General features: G+C 41.6%; 1 protein-coding gene across 1 annotated transcript in view; it reads left to right on the top strand.

Annotated features, from left to right (window-relative positions):
• Positions 1-8,143: 8,143 nt before the first annotated feature.
• tnrc6b (trinucleotide repeat containing adaptor 6B) overlaps positions 8,144-24,509 on the top strand; it is a gene marked incomplete at its 5' end in the record, with an annotated part of 70,584 nt that continues 54,218 nt past the window's right edge. The window contains one exon of the mRNA XM_041177623.1: positions 8,144-8,173. Coding sequence (XP_041033557.1) covers positions 8,144-8,173 — 30 coding nt within the window. The remainder of the gene's footprint in view (positions 8,174-24,509) is intronic.

The following is a 24,509-nucleotide window of genomic DNA, read 5'->3' as shown; positions in this document are numbered from 1 at the left end:
GCTGCTTTGTCCTGGATGTTGTTGACTTTGAGTGTTGATGGAGCTGCACTTGTCCAGGCAAGTGGAGGGTATTCTGTCACACTTTTGACTTGTGTTGTAGATGGCTTTGGGGAGTCAGGAGATGAGTTATTTGCTTCAGCATTCCCTACCTCTGCCCTGCTCTTGTAGCCACAGTATACGTGGCTGGTCCAGCTCAGTTTCTGGTCAATGATAACCCCCAGGACATTGGTAGTGCAGGATTCAGAGATGGTAATATCATTAAATGTCAAGGGGTGATAGTTGGATTCTCTCTTGTGGGAGATGCTCATTGCTTGGCACTTGTGTGGTGTAGATGTTACTTGTCACTCATCAACCCAAGCCTGAATGTTGTCCAGGTCTTACTGCATATGAACACAGACAGTTTCAGTATCTGAGGAGTTGCGAATGGTGCTGAACATTGTGCAATCATCAGCGAGCATCCCCACTTCTGACCTTATGATGGAAGGAAGGTCATTGATGAAGCAGCTAAAGATGGTTGGACCTAGGACACTACCCTGAGGAACTACTCCAGCTATGTCCTGGGACTGAGAGGATTGTCCTCCAATAACCACAACCATCTTCCATTGTGCTTCGTATGACTGTGGAACCTTATCTTTTAATTTCCTCTTGTTTTATGTGGTAAGGAACTGCCCTGACAATTCCCAGATAAATTGTATGTACAAATGAATGCCATGACGTACCATGTTTGAACACAAGAGAAGACAAATCACAGTGTTTTCTAGCATTATTGTGGGGAGATGCCAGCTGATCTAGGCCCTATCAGAAAGACTGTGAATAGCTCCCAGCAGAAAGATCACAGAATTTTTACAGTACAGGGGAGGCCATTTGGCCCTTCGAGTCTGCACTCTCTCTCTCAGACAGCATTCCACCTAGTCCCAAATCCCTGCCTTACCCCTGTAAGCTTGGGCATTAATTCTTTTCAGGTAGCAATCCAATTCTTTTTTGTATACCTGGATCGAACCTGCCTCCACCACTCTCTGCAGGGGTTCATTCCAGCCTCCAACCACCCTCTGGGTGAAAAAAAATTCCTCACATAATTTTTACTCCTTTTGCCAATTATTTTGAATCTGTGCCCTCTAGTTCTTGATGCTGCTCTGCACTGAATTTCCAAGCACCTAATTTCAGGCTAGCTTTTCAATTTTTAATGTGACTTATACTTTGCAATGGAAATGCGCTCAAAGAAACAGGAAATACAGAGGAGGTCTCACTGAGGGTAATTTTTATAAATTAATTATAATTTAAAAGACCAGAAAAGTAATTTTGTTTCCTGCTATCCCTGAAAATCCAGAAGCAATGTGAGAGAAACCATCCCCACCCTGCAAAACAAGCTAAATTGGAGGGCACTTGCATTTGAAAGTTAGGCAAGGACGGGAACAATGTTGAAAGTGGAGAATTGTTCTGATGGAGAGTTTGATGGATGGTCATCAACAGAAAAAAGGAGACTCAGGTGAATTGTAGTTATGCATGTAGCTCACTTAACACCCAAAATTCCACAAAGTTTTAAGCCTCATGATCTGTTTGCACATTTCAAGCTCCGTTAGTGTGAATATTTATTTGTCCATGTGCGTACCCACTGCTTACTGTGTACGCTATTCACCCAGTTTTAAATCTCTCAGTACAGACATTTCCTAAAATGCAAACTCAACATAGGCTAAGATGAAAGTAGTTTTTGCACTTACCCCAGGAGATGACATTAATTATTAAGGTTAACAATTCATTTTGATCAGAAACAAAACAAATATGCCCCTACTTTCACCAGCCTGACTTTGGACTTGTTAAATGTAGGAACTTATGGCCATTGCAAGGAATGATAGGGAATCTGCTTTTATGCTGTGATAAGATCTCCGCCACTGCTATAGATACCTAGGGCTTACACAGCTGGCTGAAAACCAGCAATAAGCTTGTCTGAATGGATTTGCCAAATTGGCCTATTTGTCACGACGTCTGTCCCTCGATTCGAGGATCGTATCAACTCAGGGTTGCGAGTTTCAAACATGGGTCTTCATGTAACTGAACAGGTTGATTCTAGACCTGCATATCTTTGGGATATGGGGAAGGATGTCCCAAGAGGTAGTGGGATCTGGAGTACAGGATTTGCTTCCTTTTCTTTCCTTCTCTTTCACCGTTCTGCCTCATCATTGAGATGTTGTGCCTCAAAATGTGTTGCAACTTGATGGACAAGTTGTCATCATTCTGAACAATTGGTAGCTAGCACCTCCCAGTCATTAACGTCAATGGTGCCGTGCTTCAATGAGAGAGTTTTCTTTGTCCTTCCCCAGAACGTTGGCCATTTGAGAATTGGGATAAAAGGACCTGGCAGGGAAGGCTATTGATCAAAGTTGATTTTACAGGAGTTTTGTTGGAGTGCTTGTGAAGCTGGCTTCCAGGAAGACACTAGCCTTAATTTTATGGCCCTCCCATCAAATCCGGGGGATTTGGCAGAGGCGTTGCTGATGAAATTTCTCTCGCGCTCTTACGTATTGTTGATCCATCAAGGTCTCACTGCAATACAGGAATGTGGTGATGACAACTGCTCTGTACACTAGGACTTTGGTGACTTGTAGAGGTCTTTGTTGTCAAACACTCACTGCCATAGTTTGTAGAAGGCTGAACTGGCATAGTTGATCTGGTGTTGGATCCCCTAGTCTCCTAATATGTGAAGTGCTCAACGTATTCCAGAATTTCTCCTTCAACAGAGATGGGAGATGGAACATTTGGCTGGCCAGGTGTGGGTTGATAGGAGTTTTGTTTTGGCAACATTCAAGGACATGCCAAGTTTCTTGTATGCAGAATTGAACAGATCGAGAGTGGCTTGCAAATCTGGTGCAGAGTGGGCAACGACATTGCAGTCGTCCACAAACTGTAGATCACGTATAGGTATTGTCAAGCTGATGCAAGTGCACATTTGATGTAGAATGGTGTTAAACTTCAAAATTCATTCAAAGCAACCTCTTCTTCTGCCAGTCCATTAACTTTAATTACCTCCTAAGTTGCAAAGTGCAGTTTTTTTTGGAAATCGAAAGTACTTGCTGTTATTTTCTGGAAGAGACCATCTGTTCACAGCGTGCGTGTACAGATAAGAGGCAAATTATGTCATGGAGGCTTAAGTGAGCAGAAATGCTCTTGCATGTCTCAACTCCTCATTGCATCATGCCATATATCCCATTACCAGAAACCCTTTTTAAACCTCTTCCACTGTTTTCAACTTGTTTCGTGAACTTCTATGACTGTGCAGCGACCTGCATATAGCCCAATGACAAGTAAATGAAAACTAGGAAATTGTAATGTCCTGTTTTCAAACAGTAATTTCACAATATGAAACCTTCAGTTTTAAAAACATTTCCGTTCAATTGCACAGAGCTTCCAAATTGCTTAATTGTAGTAGGTCTTTCCAGCAGGCATAGAATACTTAATAGGCATTGTTTCAAACAGTTTAAGGCTGAATCATAAAAGCCAGGAAAGTCTCTGATGCCATTGTTAGACCTGTAAGTTAGCTAATCTTCAGGAGGGGAGCAGTTGGGGCGTTTGACAAGTCAAGATGTGGCTTCCATTCCGTTATCCAGAACCACTCGTACAATAGCTTAACGACGAGAGCTTTAATATTAGTTAACTACCTGTCTAATGTTCTCACTAGGTTTATTTAGCAAGCAAAAGGATTTCCCATGGCATTACTTCACAGGTGGTTTCAGATTTGAAGCATATTGAGATCTTTAGCTGCTGAGTTTGGTTTAAGTGGTTTGTACCTATAATTTTGCTGATGGTTGTTTTTCCTAGTGCAAGTAGATACAGAATGAAGGTCTGCAATGCTTGTTAGTAAGCAAATAGTGTTGGGAGTCTGAAATAGAAGGGTATTTAATTATGTGTGGAGTAACTCCCTTTTGGTTTCAGTACCCTAACAATAGCAGATTTGAGACATTTGCCTTTAACTGCTTCTCTAACTTCCATTATAACATCCATGAAAAGCAGCCATCTGTATAACACTATAGAGGCTGACAACCAGTGGGAAAATGAGTCTGCCTCACATTCTCACTCATTCTGTAATGGTGACTCCTCCAATCTTCCTTTATTGGTAGTTTATGAAAATAGCTTTGAACATAATTTGATTTTGAAAACACTCCATGCTAGTCATTCCTGTCAAAAATGTGGATTGCGCACACAGGCTTGTTCAAATCCAATCACATTTCTTCTCATTCGTTCTAGGAGTCCTACGTTTCTCTCCCTCTTCCTGTTGTCAGTGTCATCAATTCCCCATTTGGTGTGTAAACATGGATAAAATCCTCCTCAAACTTTTACTTTTGCTTTGAATTGAGTTGAGAATCTATATTACATTCCAGCCTACTTTGTGGAGTAAGCAGCTATGTTAATTACTAATTTCAACGCTTAGAAATATTCTCCAGAGTACATCAGGAAGTGGGGTGGGGGGAGATCATTAACCATAGGCACATGTTTTTGGATGAACTTCAGGATATGCCCATTACAGACATTTTATCCTGGAGTATTTGTATAACATTGATGCCACAAAAACTATTAACAGAATATTCAGAGCAGGAACTTTGGCACGTCTTCTCCTTGCTAGTCTAACGATACTGAAGCCCTCACCATAGATTAGCTGTCACAGCACAGACTACAGCTAGATGACATTTTCACAGCTGCCACCCACTCCTTCGTTCACCCTGTTCCAATCACACCCACGAGTTTTTAAGGTGCTGAGAAATTTCAAATGAAAATGAGGTTTTAGTAATAGGACAGAAAGCTGGGTTTTCTGTTGTCGTGGATGAATGAGTTCATGTTTCTCCAATTGGTGCTTTGAATGTTGCATATATGCTGCTATCTGTAATGTATTGTCATTGCACAAAACATTCATTTAAACCAGGCCTACTCAGTAAGATTCATTGTAACAGCGATGGTGTGAAATAGTGCCCCTTTTACATTTAATATGTGTGTTGTCTGTCTCGTGTGCAAACGCTTCACTGAACTGCTATCACAGCAGCTTTCAGTTTTTTTTGCAACTTGCAAAGCAGGTCCGTGTAAGCCATTCTTATTGCATATTACTAGCTGGAAAAGCTTAGTAGTAAAGTTCCTGTATCCAGCACTCATTGAAATAGGCATTGATAAAAAGAAAAGTGTGTTTTTAGAAGAAATAACTTTTTTGACCAATTTTTCAGTCCACAACTTGAGGATCATCACTGCTGGAGAACATTAACACTTTCCTGATTTGTCTATCCAGTGTCAGTGTCTGATGAGGTTTAATACAGAGTAAAAACCCCTCTTCTCTGCCCCAATAATTTGCTTTAACCACAACTTTAGAACATACACTAGTGTGGCACTTTAATTTTCCACACCAGCCATCCATGTGGTTTCTGAGGGAGATTGCCAATTAGTACTGCATCATGGACTGTTATCTTCTGTGGAGTTGCATTTGCCTGCATTTGTCTTAAGACAATCTGAATTAATTTTCCTCATCCGCCCTCAGCAGCAGGCTGTCTTTCTGTTCAACCATAGCTGTCTTCCATTTGGGAGTACACATGAGGTGAAAGGATGAAAACCCACTGTACATCATCCTGAAACTTTGGGTACATGGTGCACAAAGTGTCCATTTGCTTTGTTCCCAGAAGTGCTTAATTTGGCTTCTGTGGCTTTTGTACTAAAAATTAAGCTGTTTAAAAAGAGCACCAGTGTGTCTTCTCTGGTGTGGCACACATCAATTGGAAGGGCAACTTCAAAAATTCACTTCATAGTTTAATGGCCAGAGCCTACAACTACTCTGTGACAGAAAAAAAATCGCAAAATTAATTTGGGGAGTAATGGTAACTTGACAGAAAAGCAGGACCAAAACTTGTGACAATGGATTGCAGTGTTCAAGGAGTACGCATGTAAATGTGGTGGCTGTATCTTTGACCTGTACCTTTGGTGGAATGTAAGTGCGAGAAAAGTTTTGTAGAAAGGTAAAAGAAATGAACCACTGGCTCAAGGAAAAACCATAGACTTCATCACTGAGCCAGTTAATTTCCTTGTTCAATGAAATGCAACAAAAGGGAGAAATTTCACAAATACATTCCAATGTCTTCTGGTCTCCATACAATGACACCTGCTATAAGAGTTTGTTTGGATGTCGGATGGGGATAGGAGTGAGTTACTCAACCGTGCCCTCACAGTTTAGAAACTTATCACTGTCTCAGGTCACCCATGAAAAGTGATGATTTTGGGTAGGTACCAGAACACTTCCAGCACCTAGCCTGACATGAGTTTCTGCTGTAGGGTGAGAATAAATAAGTTTTAAAAACTAGTAAATTGAATAATCTGGAGGTGATATTTGCCACAAGCTATATATATTTCAGTTTTCTATAGAAAGAATTGCGAAAATCCTAAGTATTGATTTATAACTGATTGAAAAGTTTATATAAAATAAATGATGTTCCACCCATTGAATCAATAGTAATTCTAGCCATCCAAGACAACAGCAATTTAGAATATGGAGCCAGCCAAAAAATCTGCTCACAATCTAGGATGCATATATTTGTCATAATATTCATACTGAATGATCCCCACAGCCCTTTCTATCTGGGACTCATTCCTTTTTTAAAAAAATACTGTTGTTTGAAAATTCTTGAAGCATACAACGTGTTTGCCTTCTTCTGGAAGAAAGACATTAGCAAGTTGAGTAGTCATCAGTATATTTACAACCCTCATTTAAAGGGAAGGAACATAAGGAGTACTTTTTGTTCAAAACAAAGTTGATATAAAAAGATCACCCTCCTCCCCTATAAACAAAAGCTACAAAATATGACAACATTATTTAATTTCCCTCCCTTACTACTTCTGTCAAGTTTTGGATTTGGTTTAATTTGTAGTGACCTCATTCCTGACCCAGAAGGTCACAGAATCACAGGATTGTTACAGGCTAGTAGGAGGCCATTCGGCCCATCGTGACTGCACCCGCTGCCTGGGCATTTTGACTTAGTGCCTATCTCCTGGCTTTTCTCCGTTACCCTGCACATTGTTTCTATTTAAACAAACATCCAATGCCCTCTTGAATGCCTCTTCATATTATTGTAGGTTTAAGGTCCGTGGAACTTCAGCATAAAATCTAGCCTGATTCTCTGCTGCAATACTGAATGAGTGCTGCTGAGTCAGATGAGAAATGAAACCGAAGCCCTGTTGTAATACCATGACAAAAGGGTATCAAGAGATATGGAGCTAAGGCAGGTAAATAAAACTGAGGTGTAGATCAACCATAATCTAATTGAATGGCAGTGTGTTCGAGGGGTTGAATGACCTCCTCCAATTTCTATGTTTCATTAATACTTGGTTCTCTATTTTTAATGAATCCCATTTGTTTACTGCATGGCTTCTAATAGCATTCCCTGGCTTTTTCTCACTTGACAGCTAGAAGAGCAGCACTGAATCCCATTCTTGCAATATCCCACAGGTACGTGAGTCGAATGGAAGCCCAGATACACATGAAGCAGCAAGTCTGCCAAGGTCACAGGCTGGGGAAAAGGGTGCTGCAAATGACTCCCAACTATAATACTTATGGCTCTATAAATTCCAAGCAAACTATAAGTAGTGTATTTGTAGCATGAACTCTAAATGCAATTTAGTGGTCCTTTGCCTTCACACAGTATGACTTGGAACTGATATTTTGATAGTTTGGGCCCCTTCTTGGCTGATTTTTGTTCCCTGTGTCAGACCAGTGGAATTTTCACCTCCTGTAAAATATTTATTGTTTGCAAGGAATTGTGAAGAAATTGACCACTCTCTTAATCAAGGGGATTATTAAATTTAATTGTGGCTGCTTCCAATCTAGTTCCTAATAATCAATTGACAAGTGAGTATGTGATGGAAAACTTCAAAGTGAAAATGCTAGATGCACACAGCTGGATCTGCAAATAAAAAGACAGATTAACCTTTTGGTTTCCAGGTGTTGACAGTCCTGCTTTATAATTCCAGCCTTTACTGTTTTTGTTTCTCTGTTTTGAGTGCTTGCAATTATTGTTTCCTGCTTTAATAAAGTAACGGTTCTCCTTTTCATGCGGTCCTTTACAGAGAGAAGGAAGAAGAAAAGGAAGAACAGTTAATGGAAGAAAAGAAAAGGAAAAAAGAGGACAAGAAAAAGAAAGACGCCACTCAGAAGGTGAGACCAAAGGTCTGCTTCTTTCACCATTGTGTACCCGAGCATAGCTTTCTTAACAAATCCCCTGCTTCTGTTAGTATATGTTGCTGGTTTGCATTGCTATTTCTGCACTTCTTTGGCTCTGTGTACCTGTTAATTAGAATGAGTTTCAGCCACATTAGTGTACGACTTATCCAGATGGATGAAATTTAGCTGTATACAATTAGGGACACACAAAAATACATGATCGAAATAATTCTGCATCTATCTGACCAGTCCCACAAATGATTAGCTCTTAATTGCCTATTCCCTCAAATAACTGTCTAATTCTCCCTTAAATTTTCTGCAGTGTTAATCTCCCAGGAGTGTCCATTCCTCACATTTGCCATCGCCTGCACATTCCAGTTAAATCCTAGCTCCTCTTTTCACCTAGAATCCGCGTTCACTGTTTCTGACATTTGTGGCAAGCTTCAACATATATTATTAGAGTCCAGTCTATTTATGTCCTAAATAATCTTCAGATCCCATGAACATTTTCTCCCCAATATACAATCTCTGGTGCTTCAGTCTCTTAATATCACTATCTTTTTGATTGTCCTTTCTTATAATAGCTTCTGGATAACCTTGCTATAATATGGTAACCAGAATTGCTTATGGAACTCCAGGAGTAGCTGTATAATGCTTTTTACAGACATAGTATCACATTTTAGGATTTGTGCTCTGGCTATACATCCTTCAAGCTAAGCTTTCCACAATGTTACTGCTCACTGCACTGTATTTCTGTGAGCTGACCACCAATACCCTCATCATCCCCTGTTGAGGCCTACTGCGGTTACCCATTTAGTTTATGTTGGCAATATTTATTTCCCCTACCCAGAGCATTGCCTTACATCTATTTATACAAATTACAATTTTCCACTCAGGTAATTTTCCAAGCAATCCAGATTCCTTTGTATGTGGTGAGCACAATCCCTATTAGTGGAACTGCTGCTCCACCCCCAATTCAGTGTCAACTGCAAACTAAGTTTTTTTTTCTGGCCCCAGTTACAATTTTTTTTATATTTGTTCATGAGATGTGAGCGTTGACGGCAAGGTCAGCTTTTATTGCCCATCCCTAGTTGCCCTTAAGCGGGTGGTAAGCCACCAATTACATTTATGCTCTGAACAGAAATGGCCTTGCTAGTTACTGTGTGCCATGTTCTCACAATACCATTCACAGCAATCTTTGCGATCTGTAGTTTTAGTCATTTTCCTATACCCCTCCAATGTTTGTCCACACTCCATGCTTTCCAATGCTGTGGATTGATTGCTTGTACATATGAATGCAAGAAAAAGAGCAGCAGTAGACCATACAGTCCTTTGAGCCTGCTCTGCTCTTACTCTGATCTTCTACCTTAGCTCCATTTTCCTGTCCCGTCTCCATTTCCCTTGATTTCTTTAGTGTCCAAGGCTCCTTTAGTGTCATGGTTTTAAATATTTTGCTGAAATAAAATTCTTCTCACATCCACAGCATTTTCTTCAACAAGGTCTGTTGTTCCTGCAGAGCAAGATCTCTCTCCCATAATTCCATGCTATCCTCCTAGCTGAAGAGCAATGTTTAATATCTTTTTTGGGGTGCCTTCTATTACTTTTCCCACCCCACATGTCAGGCTCCCTGGCTTATAGTTTACTCTACCTTTTCCTCGTGTTCTCTACCTGAAGGCAGGCCCGACCCACAACTTCCCACCATGGGTAAGGAGGAAGGTCCTGAATCCACCCCTGCCAGAATGGGGATCGAATCCTATGCTTTTGGTGCCTATCTGAGCCACACTGGGCCTCCAGCCAACTGGCCCCTCAAGGAGTTTGAGTTACTGTGGCAGCATACACTTTTTAACACAACATGCATGTTGTAGACTGGAGCTATGGATAGCGATGGTCGAGGCTCTAGTTTCTTTTTATCACATGGCTGACCAGAAATTTCTCCTCTTACCACCTGCCATTGGAGTGTGTTGGAAGGATTTGCAAGTTTACACTCAACCTGTTTAACCACATTATGAACACACCTTCCTTGGCCATCAAGTCCTGCAGTGAAACTTGAACCTAGAGCTTCTGGCTCCAAGGCAGGGATGCTACCCACTGACCACAAGACCCTCATGGCAGTCTACAGCCCTTTTAAAGACTGGTGTTATGTGACCCCCACCATCCCCTTATTTATCTGCTTGCTCTGAATATATTTATAGAAATGGTTGATGTTACTTTTTAACTTCTCTGCTATGCAAATCTCATTTTATATTTTGGATCATCTAATCAGTTCCTTAACTTCCTTTAACCTGTTCTAGAATTTGTTTCAGCTTGCAAAGCTACTTGTAGCTTTTTATCTTGGTGACAATTTCTTTTTGCTTTTATCCCTTTTATCTTCCATTGCTGACATGAGCCTTTTCCCTGTTCACATCCCTGTGATGTGGTCTATATCTATTCTGTGCTTTATGTATAATATTTCTAGTACTAAGTACACTTTGCAGTTCTCTTCTAACAATGTTATTGAGTCATTTTTCATGAACTTGCCCCTTATCCCTCAAGTCTGCCATTCTAAAGTTGAATGTTTCTATTGTCATCAATCACATTCCCATCATATGCCTGCCTAACCTTCAGCTCCATAACATTTTGCCTGCATGGTGTTCTCTGACTCTCATCTAATCTGTCATCTGACAGTAGTTGTTTAGCATCAAATCCAGTAGTGCTCCTGCTTGTGTGGGTTCCTTGACAAATTGTTTTCCTGTGACAATCTAACAATGTCTGAGATCATATATTTCTTGTTGTTGCCTTATAAATCTCCTAATCTATCCCTGGCAAATTGACATCATCCATAATTACTGCATCCATTCCTGTACGTGACTAAAATTATCGCTCCGGTCCTTGTGCTTGATCTGGTTCTCCATACCACACACCCACAGCGAGTTTCCTTCCCATTGCATCTCCCATTTCTACTCTCAGGTTCTTGATTTGTCCACACCCAAATCAAATGGTCCATCTCCTTTTATAATTAAGCCCTCTTTCACTTAAACATCTTCACTCCTCCCAATTTCTCTTTCCTGTATCCAATAAGTAAACTATAAGCCTGTATGTTTTTCCCACCTTTATCAATGGTGTTTCTATAATACCAAATTTAACCATGCAGCATTTCTTTGCCCCTCAGCAGGCTATAACCAACCAACAGTTAAGCATTTGCATAGTTACTGGGATTGGTCCTTCCACTAAAGTACTCCTGCTATACAGGCGTTCAGCAGTGAACACCTCTCTATTGTGGTGTTATCAGAGAGATGATGTGTTTATTGCAACCTTTGCATTATGGTTTAGGTTGATCATTACCTCCATTTTCTGCCTTTTAAACAAAGGCTCAGTGAGTTCATCCAGTGAGTAGCTGAGTTATACAGAACAGGCAGATCCTAGATTCAATCTGTGGACTGTGCTGAGTTGCTGAGGTGGCAGGAGGAGTGCTATAAGTGGATGTCCACATCTAATTGCTATTCATTGGCCTTTACTACAAAGCACACTTGCCCTGATATTGGGTAGGGTCAGGGTCAGCCCTCTGTTGTAGGTGTGGGAACACAGGGTGTGACAAGGCCTGAGTGTGATGAGGCATGAGTGCCAACTTAGAAATTTGGTGCAGATGGGAATCTCTCTGCTTCCAGAAGCTGGTGAGCGTTCAAGGTTTTAATTAGTTGAGCAGGTAGGTGATTGTTTGCTGAGTTTTTAATATTTTATTCCTCAACATGGACAGTAGTTTAAACCGGTACTGGAGAGATTGCATTATATTTATAGCTTAACTAGTGATAACTACAGATAACAGTTGAGTAACATTTCTAAATTTGAAACCTAAATAATTAAAAATAAACACAAAGGTGGCAGGGCAGGTGATGATGTATTGCAGTTGTAGCATCTGTGTGCTGGTGGATATCATTGTGATCCACGGCAACCACATCTGCTCTGAGTTGATGAGCTGGAGTCTGAACTTCAGACACTGCGATGCATCAGGGAGGGGGAATATTATCTGGACACTTCGTTCCAGGTGGCATTCACATCCATTAGGCTTCAGATTTGGTTCAGGGACAGGAGGGTGCGCCTACAGGTGAGGCAGGTATGGAGAAGTGCTTTTGCAATTGTCCAATCAGCTTGAGGTTGCAACTTTTGAGAATGAGAGCTGGGACCGCAGAGAGGATAAGAAAACTTACACTACACTGTGATGCAGGGAGCCATTCTAGTGGGGGAGTAAAAAGAAACGTGGTAGTAGGGACAGAATAATTAGAGCGATAGATACTGTTCTCCATAGCTGAGAGTGAGAGTCCTGAAGGCTGCATAGCCTGCCTGGTATCAGAGTTAAGGACACCATCTCAGGGCTGGAGAGGAACTTGGAGTGGGAGGGAAAGGATCCAGTTGTCGTAGTCCAAGGGGTACCAATGCCATCAGTAAGACTCAGAAGTTTTGCTGAGGGAGTATGAGCAGCCAGGGACTAAATTAAAAAGCAGAACCACAAAGGTGGTAATCTCTGGATTGCTACGTGAGCCATGAGCTAATTGGCATATGGTAAATAAGATTAGAGACTTGATTGTGTGGCCCAAAGATTGGTGTGTGAGAAATGGGTTTTGCTTCATGGGGCACTGGCACCAATACTGGGGAAAGAAGGCATTGTACTGTTGGGACAGCCTTTACCTGAACTGCGTGGGGACCAGTGTACTGGCGAATCGTATATCTAGGGCTGTAGAGAGGGCTTTATACTAAATAGTTGGGGGGCTTACGTGAGGAGAAATTTGAAGAGAGAGGATAAGCCAATTATGCAGGGTAGCAATGTGGGTAATGATAACCAGAGTGTGACAGGAAGGAAGAGAGCATATGAACATAAACATGCATATTCTAGTAAGGTCAAAGGGTAAAGAAAAATGATAAAAAGTCAAAATAAAAGGTTCTTTATCTGAATGCGTGCAGCATTTGTAACAAGGTGGGTGAAATTTTTCCATTCGTTCATGGGATGTGGGTATTGCTGGACCAGCATTTATTGCTCATCTTTAATTGTCCTCGAGAAGGTGTTGGTGAGCCACCGCCTTGGAACACTGTGGTCCATGTGGTGTAGGTACAACCCACAATGCTGTTAGGAAGGGAGTTCCAGGATTTTGACCCAGCAACAGTGAAGGAACGGTGATATAGTTCCAAGTCAGGATAGTGTGTGGTGCAAGTGGTGGTGTTCCCATCCTTTGCTGCCCTTATTCTTCTAGGTGGTAAAGGTCACAGGTTTGGAAGGTGATGTCGAAGAACCCTTGGTGAGTTCCTGCAGTGCATCTTGTAGATGGTACACACTGCTGCCACTGTGCGTCAGTGGTGGAGGGAGTGAATGTTGAATGTGTTGGATGGGATTCCAGTCAAGTGGGCTGTTTTGTCCTGGATAGTATTGCGCTGCTTAAGTGTTGTGGGAGTTGCACTCACCCAGTCAAGTGGAGAGTATTCTGTCACACTCCTGACTTGTGCCTTGTAGACGGTGGACAGGCTTTGGGGAGTCAGCAGGTGAGTTACTTGCCGCAGCATTGCCAGCCTCTGACCTCTTGTAGCCACAATATTTATATGGCTAGTCCAGTTCAGTTTTTGGTCATTGGTAACCCCAGGATGTTGATAGCGATATTAATGTCATTGATTGACAAAGGGGGATGTTAGATTCTAATGTTGGAGATGGCCATTGCCTGGTACTTGTGTTTTGTGTATGTTACTTGCCACTTGTCAGCCCAAGTCTGAATATTGACCAGGTCTTGCTGCATATGCACACAGACTGCTTCAGTGTCTGAGGAGTTGTGAATGGTGCTGAACCTTGTTCAATCATCAGCAAACATCCCCACTTCTGACCTTGTGTCGGAGGGAAGGTCATTGATGAAGCAGCTGAAGATGGTTGGGCCTAGGACCCAACCCTGAGGAACCCCTGCAGCGATGTCCCAGGGCTGAGATGATTGTCCTGCAACAGCCACAACAATCTTCCTTTGTGTTGGGTATGAAGTGGAGCATTTTCCCCCGATTCCCATTGACTCCATTTTTGCTAGGGCATTTTGATGCCACACTCGGGGAAATTGATAGCACCAAATAGAAATAAATGAGTATGATATGATAGCACTCTGGGGACATGGTTGCAAACTGATCATGGCTAGGACCTGAACATTCAAGGTTATTTGACATTACAGAAGGACAAAAAGAACGAAAAAGGTGGTGAGGTGGCTCTATTAATAAAGGATGAGATCAATAGTAGTGAGAAATGATCTTGGTTTGGAAGATCAAAATGTAGAATCAGTGTAGGTGGAAATAAGAAATACTAAAGGAAAGAAATCACTAGTGTGACTGGTTTATAGCCTAACAGTGGCTACACTGTAGAACAGAGTATGAATCAAAATATAATAGGGCCTGAAAGAAAGAACTATAATAATCATGGGAGATTTTAATTTTCACACAGCTTGGCTGAATCAAATTGGCAAAAGTAGCCTGGAGGATGAGTTCGTAGAATGGATTCAGGGCATTTCTCAGAGCAATACGTTCTGAAACCAAGCAAGGAACAGGTTACTTTAGCCCTGGTAATGTGTAATGAGACAGGGTTAATTAATGACCTCATAGTAAAACCCCTCTAGGTAAGAGTGATCATAACAGGATAGAATTTCCCATTGAGTTTGAGAGTGAGAAACTTGGGTCTGAAACTAGTGTCTTAAACTCAAAGACAGTTACAAGGGTTTGAAGGCAGTATTGGCTAAAGTAGAATGGAAAAGTATATTAAAAAGTAAGATGGTAGGGAACCAGTAGCAGACATTTAAGGAGATATCTCGTAATTCTCAACAAAGATATATTCTAATGCGAAAGAAAGACAGTACAAGGAGGAGGCACTGTCCATGGCTAACTAAGGAAGTTAAGGATGGTATCAAATTGAAAGAAAAGATGTACAATGCTGCAAAGTGGTGGCCAAGAAGATGGGGGACAATTTTAGAATCCAGCAAAGGATGAATAAAAAATAAATAAAGGGAGAAATTGAAGTATGAGAGAAACTAGCAAGAAATATATAAACAGCAAAAGCTTCTACAAGTGTAAAAAGGAAGAGTGTAGATAAAATAAGCATTAGTCCCTTAAAGGGTTAGCTGGGGAATTAATAATGGGGAAACAAGGAAATTGTAGACACTTTGAATAATATTTGATATCTGCCTTCACAGTGAAAGACACAGAAAACACCTCAAGAATAGTAGAAAATCCAGAGGCCAAATGGAGGGAGAAACTTAACAATTGTGATCACTAAAATACTAGGAAAACTAATGGGACTAAAGGCTGACAAATTCTTGGACCTGATGGCCTGCATCCTGGGGCCTTAAAGGAATTGGATGCATTGGTTGTAATTTTCCAAAATGCCCTAGTTTCTGGAAATACCAGTATTCAAGAAAGGAGGGAGACAGAAAGCGGGAACCTATAGGCCAGTTAGTCTAGCATCTATCATTGGAAAAATGCTAGAATCTATTAAGGAGGTAGTAGCAGGATATTTAGAAAATCGTAATACAGTCTGGCTGTACAATAATACATGGATTTATGAAAGGGAAATTGTGTTTGACAAATGTATTAGAGTTCTTTGAGGATGTAAGAATCAGGGTGGATAAAGGGGAAACAGTAGATGTAGTGTATTTGGATTTCCAAAGGCATTTGAAAAGGTGCTACATAAAAGATTACTGCAGAAGATAAGAGCTCATTGCGTTGGGGACAACATATTAGCATGGATAGAGGAATAGCTAATTAACAGAAAATGGAGAGTCGAAATAAATGGTTCATTTTCAGGTTAGCAAACTGTAACTAGTGGAGTGCAGCAGGGATCGGTGGTGGGGCCTCAACTATTTACAATCTATATTAATGACGTTGAAGAGAGAGACTATTATAGCCAAATTGGCTGACAATATAAAGATTGGTAGAAAAGGAAGTTGTGAGAAGATGCAAAGTCTGCAAAGGAATATAGATTGATTAAATGAGTGGGCAAAAAATTGGTAGATGGAGTATAATGTGGGAAAATGCAAGGTTGTGCACTTTCGCAGGAAGAATAGGAAAAAAATATTATTTAAATGGAGGGAGACTGCAGGATGCTGCAGTACAGAGATCTGGGTGTCCTTATACATTAATCACAAAAAATTAGCATGCAGGTACAGCAAGTAATTAGGAAGGCAAATGGAATGTTGACCTTTATCGCAAGGGTAATAGAGCATTAAAGCAGGGAAGTCTTGCTACAACTGTACATGGCATTGGTGAGACCGCACCTGGAGTACTGAGTACAAATTTTGGTTGCCTTACTTATGGGGGAGGAGGATATAATTGCATTAGAACCAGTTCAAAGAAGGCTCATGAGACTGATTCTTGGGAACAGAGATTGTTTTCTGAGGAAAGGTTGAGCAGGGGTTTAGAAGAAGGGTTATCTTATTGAAACATTTAAAATACTGAAGGATCTTGACAGGGTAGATGCTGGAAGGATGTTTCCTCTTGTGGGGGAATCTAGAGCTGGGGGCACAGTTTAAAAATAAGGGGTCTCCCAGTTAAGTTGGAGATGAGGAGGAGTTTCTTTTTGGGATCATTAATGTTTGGAGTTCTCTTTTACAGGGTGAGTCATTGAATAAAGTCAAGGCTGAGTTAGACAGGTTATTGATCGACAAGGGGGTTATGGGGGACAGGCTACAATCAAATCAGCAGTGAACTTATTGCATGGTGAGGCAGGCTCGATGGACCAAAAGACTCCTCCTGTTTATGATCTTGGGTTCTGTCTAGGTCAAAAGTTGCCAATGCTCACTATGCCAGTTCACGTATGAAGTGTGGCCATTTGACCATGGTGTACCAGCAGGTGATCAGCACTGAAGTGTGCTTCAATAAGTATCAGTGCCTTTGGGTAAGAGATTGGCAAATAAATAGCCTTGACACTACAGTAGGTATTGACACATCAATAAAAGCGTGTGAGATTCGAAAGTGTGTGCAAACTCACTGAAGCAATGTTTACATTCTTATAGGAATTGGGCATGATGTCTAGTCTTACCCAACAAAATGAAGAAAAACAAGATCGGCACCTATTTAAATCTCACTTTCCAAATGATGTAGAAAACTCTTCCTGTATTTAATCATCGTCACATTTGCATGAACAGGTGGTGCAGGTTTTCAACTCTTGGATCTGGGCTCAAATACAGCCCCAACCGGGCTTGGCCTAAATAGCCAAGTGGTTATGGTACTGGGTTTGTAACCCCAAGATCAAGAGTTCAAATCTCATAATGGCAAACTATGAAACAATGTAACTTCATCTGAAACAGATGGAAACGGGTTTGTACTCGAAAGAGTTACAGCCCCAACCGGGCTCGGCCTAAAAAGCCAAGTGGTTATGGTACTGGGCTTGTAACCCCAAGATCAAGAGTTCAAATCTCACAATGGCAAACTATGAAACAATGTAACTTCATCTGAATAGGAACAGACGGAAACGTGTTTGTACTCGAAAGAGTTACAGTAAGCCCCAACCGATGGGTCACACGTTTTATCCATCTGCTGGTTATGAGACAGGTTTATGAAAATAATTTGAGAAGCCTTATCTCTATCCCTAGTGGGTATGGAAAACAGTAACAAACTGTCTACAATTTAGCAATTAAAATATTAAACTGAAATCTATGCTCACAGGGTAGAAAAGAGTCACACTAATGCAGTAGGAAATGCTCATTAGCTGTAGCATGTCATTGAAACAAATTATAGGTCACTTCACCAATCCTACAATTAGATAACTGGCTTGAAATAATTTTCCTTGTTAAGTGAGGACATTTAAATCCAGGAGATTCTTGGGAACCTCTTCTCTGTTGGTTTCAGAGTACCATCAACAGATCTGGGAGATAGATGCCCTCTCAGGCAATGAGACAAAGTTGAGTGAGCGACAAAAGATGGAAGGAGAGACAAGTTCTTTGAAGTGTGGGCAGGGACATAAAAGCATCAAAAAGTCCTGTCAGAATAACTCATTCAGTGCAGCAACCACACTCCTTTGTACAGGCAGTGTTGAATCCATCCTGTTGTGTATTTTGTCGTACCATTTAATATCCATAAGGGGAATTCTGTATAAATATCTCTTGATGCACAAAGGCTAATTGAGTAGAATTCCAGCATATTCATCCGTTCTCATAGTGTCACTATTCAAAGTTGGCCTGCTGTCCTCAAGACAGTTGTTCTTCCTACATCACAGCAACTAAAATGCTAAAAGTACAAAAGCCATCTTCATGCCTGTGTCCTGCATTCAGATTTCTACAGAACACAACGAATTGTGTATTTTCAAGGGCTTGTCAGTTCTTATAAACTAAATAGCAGGGGAACGGATTATGAGAAAGGAAATGTGGTAAATCAAAGGGAATGACGAGATAATATATCAGGGTAGCAATTTGGGTAATGATAACCAGAGTGTGGCAGGAAGGGACAGATCATACAATCTTAAGAACACACTAGTAGATAAGGCCAGGGATTGCAAAACTGATAAAAAGACATCTGTATCTGAGTACGCATCATTCAAAATCACAGAATTGTTACAGCGCAGAAGGAGGCCATTCAGCCCAACATGTCTGCACCGGTTCTTCGAATGAGTGATTCACTAAGTGCTATTCTCCCACCTTCTTCCTGTAACCCTGCACGTTCTTCCTTTTCAGATAACAGCCTAATTCTTTATTGAATGCTTCAACTGAACCTGCCTCTACCACACTTTCAAGCAGTGCATTCCAGACCTTAACCACTGGCTACGTGAACAAGTTTTTTCTCATATAGCTTTTGCTTCTGGCTGCACTCTCCAGATGAACCATCACACACTGTCAGTATTCAGAACTGATTACTGGTTGGAGAGTGGGATGTAGTCAGGAGACTCCTGTACTACCTGCCTAGTCACCCATTCCCTGCATACTGTTAAGTTTCAGGGTGACCACATCTATAAACATGCTGTCCTTGTAGCTCTCAGCCTCATGAATGTACTGCAGTGTCGCCAGCAGCTGCTCAAGTTCCAAAACCCAGAGCTGAAGCTGCTGCAACTGACGACATTTACAGCACAAATGTGTCCTGGAATTCCCATGTAGCACAGGATGTGCACACTCGAGATGAAGAGCTCTGCTTTCCACTTATTTTTTTATTAATTAATACCCTCGTTACTGCTAATAAACCGTACCAATACTAATAAAGCTTTACCAATACTAGAAAACCTTACTACTGTAATAAACCTTACAAGTACATAAGACTACAAATACTTAATATACCTTACTAGTGGTTATAAACCTTACTTAAAAATAGAAGATAAGATTCACCAGCTACTCACTGGCTACTTGTAATTAATGGTTAATATTTTTTAACATTTGTTAAACTCCCAGTTGTTAGATTCAATCCCTAAGCAGCAATACTCACCAGCCAATCAACTTACAACTTAAACTTTAATGTCACTATTCACTTTTTTCAAACGCATGCCGCTTCATAACAAAGTGAGTGAATTGTTAGCACAGATAGAAATAAATATGTATGACCTGATAGCCATCAGAGAGACATGGTTGCAAGATGACCAAGGCTGGGACCTGAATACTGAACAGGGAGGGCAGTGGCATTACTGATAATGTCACTGGACTGGTAATCCAGAGGCCCAGGCTGTTGCTGTGGGGACTGGTTTCGAAACCCACCACAGCTATCCTTGGTAATTTCCTTGTTTGTCAATTGTCGTAATCCATCTGGTTCACTATGTCCATACCCACAGCAATATGGTTGACTCTTAACTGCCCTATGAAATGGCACAGCAAGCCACTAAGTTATATCAAACTTCTATAAAGTCTACAAAAAGGAATGAAACCAGACAGATCACCTGACAGTGACCTAGGCACAGGAAATGACAATGGCAACCCTGAAAAGTCCTCCTTACTAACCCATGTGCCAAAATTGGGAGAGCTGTCCCACAGACGAGTCGAACAACAGCCTGACATTGTAAGTTATGATTCCATGAGTATGACTATGTCCCAGGCACCACCATTGCCACCAGTGTATACAGGTGGGAGCGAGTTGTCCTGGGAGTTCTTAACATCAACTCTGGACTTCATGAAGTCTCATGGCATCAGATCAAACATGGGCAAGGAAAATTCTTGCTGATTACCACCCCCCCGCCCTCAGCTAATGAATCAGTACTCCTCCATGTAAAACACCACTAGGAAGAAGCACCGAGAGTGGCAAGGGTGTAGGATGTATCTGTGTGGGGGATTTCAATGCCCATCACCAAAAGTGGCATGTTAGCACCACCACTGACCGAGCTGGCCGATTCCTACCGGACACAGCAGCTAGACTGGGTCTGTGGCAGTTGGTGAGGGAAAAACCTCCTTGACCTCACCCATGCCAATCTACCTGATGTAGATGCACCTGCCCATGATAGTGTTGGTAAAAGTGATCATCACACAGTCCTTGTGGAGATAAAGTCCCATCGTCTTCACATTGAGGATGCCCTCCATCGTGTTGTGCAACACTACCACTGTGCTAAATGGGATAGATTTTGAACGGATTTGGTAACTCAAAACTGGGCATCCATGAGGCGCTGTGTGCCATCAGCAGCAGTAGAATTGTATACAACCACAATCTGTAACCTCATGGCCTGGCATATCTGCACTCTACCATTACCACCAAGTCAGGAGATGAATCCTGATTCAATGAAGAGTGCAGGACAGCATGCCAGCAGCAGCACCAGACATACCTAAAAATGAGGTGTCAACCTGGTGAAGCTACAGCACAAGACTACTTGCATGCAAAACAGTGGAAGCAGCATGCGTTAGAGCTAAGTGATCCTACAACCAATGGATCAGATCAAAGCTCTGCAGTCCAGCTACATCCAGTCGTAAATGGTGAATAACGCACTGGAGGAGGAGGCACCACAAATATCCTCATCCTCCACGATGGGGGAGCCCAGCATATCAGTGCAGAAAACAAGGCTGAAGCCTTTGCAATAACCTTCAGCCAGAAGTGTTGAGTGGATGATCCATCCCTTGTCTCCTCCTGAGGTTCCCAGCTTCACAGAGTTGGACTTCAGCCAATTCGATTCACTCCACCTGATATCAAGAAATGGCTGATGGCACTGGATACTGCAAAGGCTCTGGGCCCTGACAACATTCCAGCAATAGTGCTGAAGACTTGTGCTCCAGAACAAGCTGTGCCCTTAGCCAAGCTGTTCCAGTACAGCTACAACACTGGCATCTGCCCAGTAAGGTGGAAAATTGCCAAGTATGTCCCATACACAAAAAGCAGGCAAATCCAACCTGGTGAATACCCACCACCATCAGTCTACTCTTGATCATCAGCAAACTGATGGAAGAGTTTGTTGACAGTGCTATCAAGCAGCACTTACTTACTGACACTCAGTTTGGTTCCACCATCTCAGCTCCTGACCTCATTTCAGCCTTGGTCCAAACATGGACAAAAGAGCTGAACTCTAGAGATGAGGTGAGAGTCACTGCCCTTGACATCAAGGCAGCATTTGACCGAGTGTGCCATCAAGGTGCCCTAGCAAAACTGGAGTCAGTGGGAATCGGAAGGAAAACTCTCCACTGGTTGGAGCCGTATCTGGCACAAATGCAGATGGTTGTGGTTGTTGGTCAGTCATCTCCGTTCCAGGTCATCACTGCAGGAGTTCCTCAGGGCAGTGTCCTCAGTGCAACCATCCTCAGCTGCTTCATCCATGACCTGTTTATCACAAGGTCAGAAGTTTGTTGATGATTGTACAATGTTCAGCACTATTCACAGCTCTTCAGGTAGTGAAGCAGTCCGTGCCCATATGCAGCAAGACCTGGACAACATTCAGGCTTGGGCAATAAGTGGCAAGTAAATTAGTGCCACACAAATGCCAGGCATTTACCGTCTCCAACAAGAGAGCATTCAACCATCTCCCCTTGGCATTCAGTGGCATTACCATCTCTGAAACCCCCATGATCAACATCCTGGGGATTACTATTGACCAAAAACTGAATTGGATCAGCGATATAAATACTGTGGCTACAAGAGCAGGTCAGAGCTTGGGAATCCCGCAGAGAGTAACTCATTTCCTGACTCCCTAAAGCCTGTACACAATCTATAAGGCACAAGTCAGAAGTATGATGGAATACTTTCCATTTGCCTGGATAACAACACTCAAGAAGCTCGACACCATCCAGGACAAAGCAGCCAACTTGATTGGCATCCTATCTACCACCTTCAACATTCTCTTCCTCCACCACTGATGCACAGTGAGAGCAATGTGTATCATCTACAAGATGCATTGTAACAACTTCCCAAGGCTCCTTCGACAGCACCTTCCAAACCCATGACCTCTACCACCTAGCAGGGCCGGGGCAGCAGATGCATGGGAACACTGCCAGCAAGTTCCCCTCCAAGTTGCACACCCTCCTGACGTAACTATATCACCATTCCTTCGCTGTCGCTGGGTCAAAATCCTAGACCTCCCTCCCTAACAGTACTGTGGGTGTATCTACACCAAGTGGACGGCAGCAGTTCAAGAAGGCAACTCGCTGCCACCTTATCGAGAGCAATTAGGGATGGGCAATAAAAATGCTGGCCTAGCCATGAAAGAGTTTTTTTAAAAATTGAAGGGTGTTTGACATTTCTAAAAGACAGGAGGCAGGCTATTCTAGACCTGGTAATGTGCAATGAGACTGGATTAATCTATAACCTCATGGTAATGGAGCCCCTAGCGATCATAACATGAGAGAATTTCACGTTCTGTTTGAAGGAGAGTAGTGTGGGTCTAAGACTTGTGTTTTAAACCTGTATATAGGTAATTATAAGGGTATGAAGGCAAATCTATGTAAAGTGAACTGAGAAACTAGGTTAAAAGATAGGACAGAGATGCAGTGTAGATTTTTATGAAGATATTTAATAACTCAAAGATTTATCCCAGTGAGAAAGAAAGACTCTTTGAGAAGGATACATTGTCCGTGGCAAAATAAGGAAGTTATGGGTGGTGTCAAATTGAAAGAATCACTATACAAATCTGCAGAAGTGATGGATCAGAAGATTGGTCAGATTTTAACAATGAAAGAATTACTAAAAAAAAAGAGGGAGAATGTAGATATGAGAAAGCTAGCTAGCAATATGAAAACATAGTAAGATTTTCTATAAGTATTTAAATAGAAAAAGAACTAAAGCTAGTGTTGGCACTCTAGAGAGAGAGTCTTAGGAACTGATAATAGAAAACAAGGAAATGGCAGGCTTTGAACAGGTAATTTGTGTCTGTCTTTCTTCACTGTAGAAAACTTAGAAAACTTCCCAAATATTGGAAATCAAGAAGTGAAAGGGAGGAAGAAACTTAAAATAATCACCATCATAGGTGCTAGGAAAGCTATTAGAACTAAAGTCTGGATAGCCCCCAGGACTAGATAGCTTGCATCCTAAACTGCAGATGGTAGGTTATAATCTTCTAAAATTCCTTGGATTCTGGAAGGGCCCCAGCAGATTGGAAAATAGCAAATATAACACTTTATTCAAGAAAGGAGGGAGACAGAAAACTGGAAACGATAGGCCAGTTAACCTAACATCTGTCTTAGGGAAATTGCTGGAATCATTGTTAAGGAGGTTATAGCAGGATACTTAAAAATCATAATGGGAGGAGGCAGAGTAAACATAGTTCTGTGAAAGGGAAACAGTGTCTAATTTATTAGGGTTCTTTTGGGAAGTAACAAGCAAGGTGAATAAAAGGGAACCTGTAGATGTGGTGTACTTGGATTTTCAAAACGTATTTGATAAAGTGTCACATCAAACACAAAATGAGAGCACACCGTGTAGGGAGTAACATATTAACATGAATAAAGGGGTTGGTTGGCTAACAGGAAGCAAAGAGTAGGGACAGATATTTTTTGGGTTGGCAAGCTGTAACTAGTAGAGTACCACAGGAGTCAGTGCTGGTGCCTCAATATTTACATCAATGACTTGGATGAAGGGACCGAATGTATGATAGCTAAATTTGCCAATGACACCAAGCTGTCAAGAAGAGTTAAAGAGTCTAGAAAAGGACATACGTTAAGTAAGTGGGCAAAACTTGGTAGATGGAATATAATGTGGGAAAATGTGAACTTGTTCACTTTGGCAGGAGGAATTGAAAAGCAGTAGGTTATTTAAAGAGAGCGAGATCGTAGAACACTGGTACAGAGGGATCTGGGTGTCCTGGTATATGAATCACAAAATGCTAGCATGCACAAACAGCAAGTGATTAGGAAGGCATATGAAATGTTTTCATTTATTGCAAGGGGAATGGAAAATAAAAGTACGAAAGTTTTACTGCAACTGTCCAGGGCCTCAGTGAGACCACACCTGGAGTACTGTGTACAGT

Source organism: Carcharodon carcharias, chromosome 31 (genome assembly GCF_017639515.1).
Source record: "Carcharodon carcharias isolate sCarCar2 chromosome 31, sCarCar2.pri, whole genome shotgun sequence".
NCBI lineage: Eukaryota > Metazoa > Chordata > Chondrichthyes > Lamniformes > Lamnidae > Carcharodon > Carcharodon carcharias.
The sequence above is the reverse complement of the archived record's forward strand: the minus strand, read 5'-3'. Positions and strand labels throughout refer to the sequence as shown.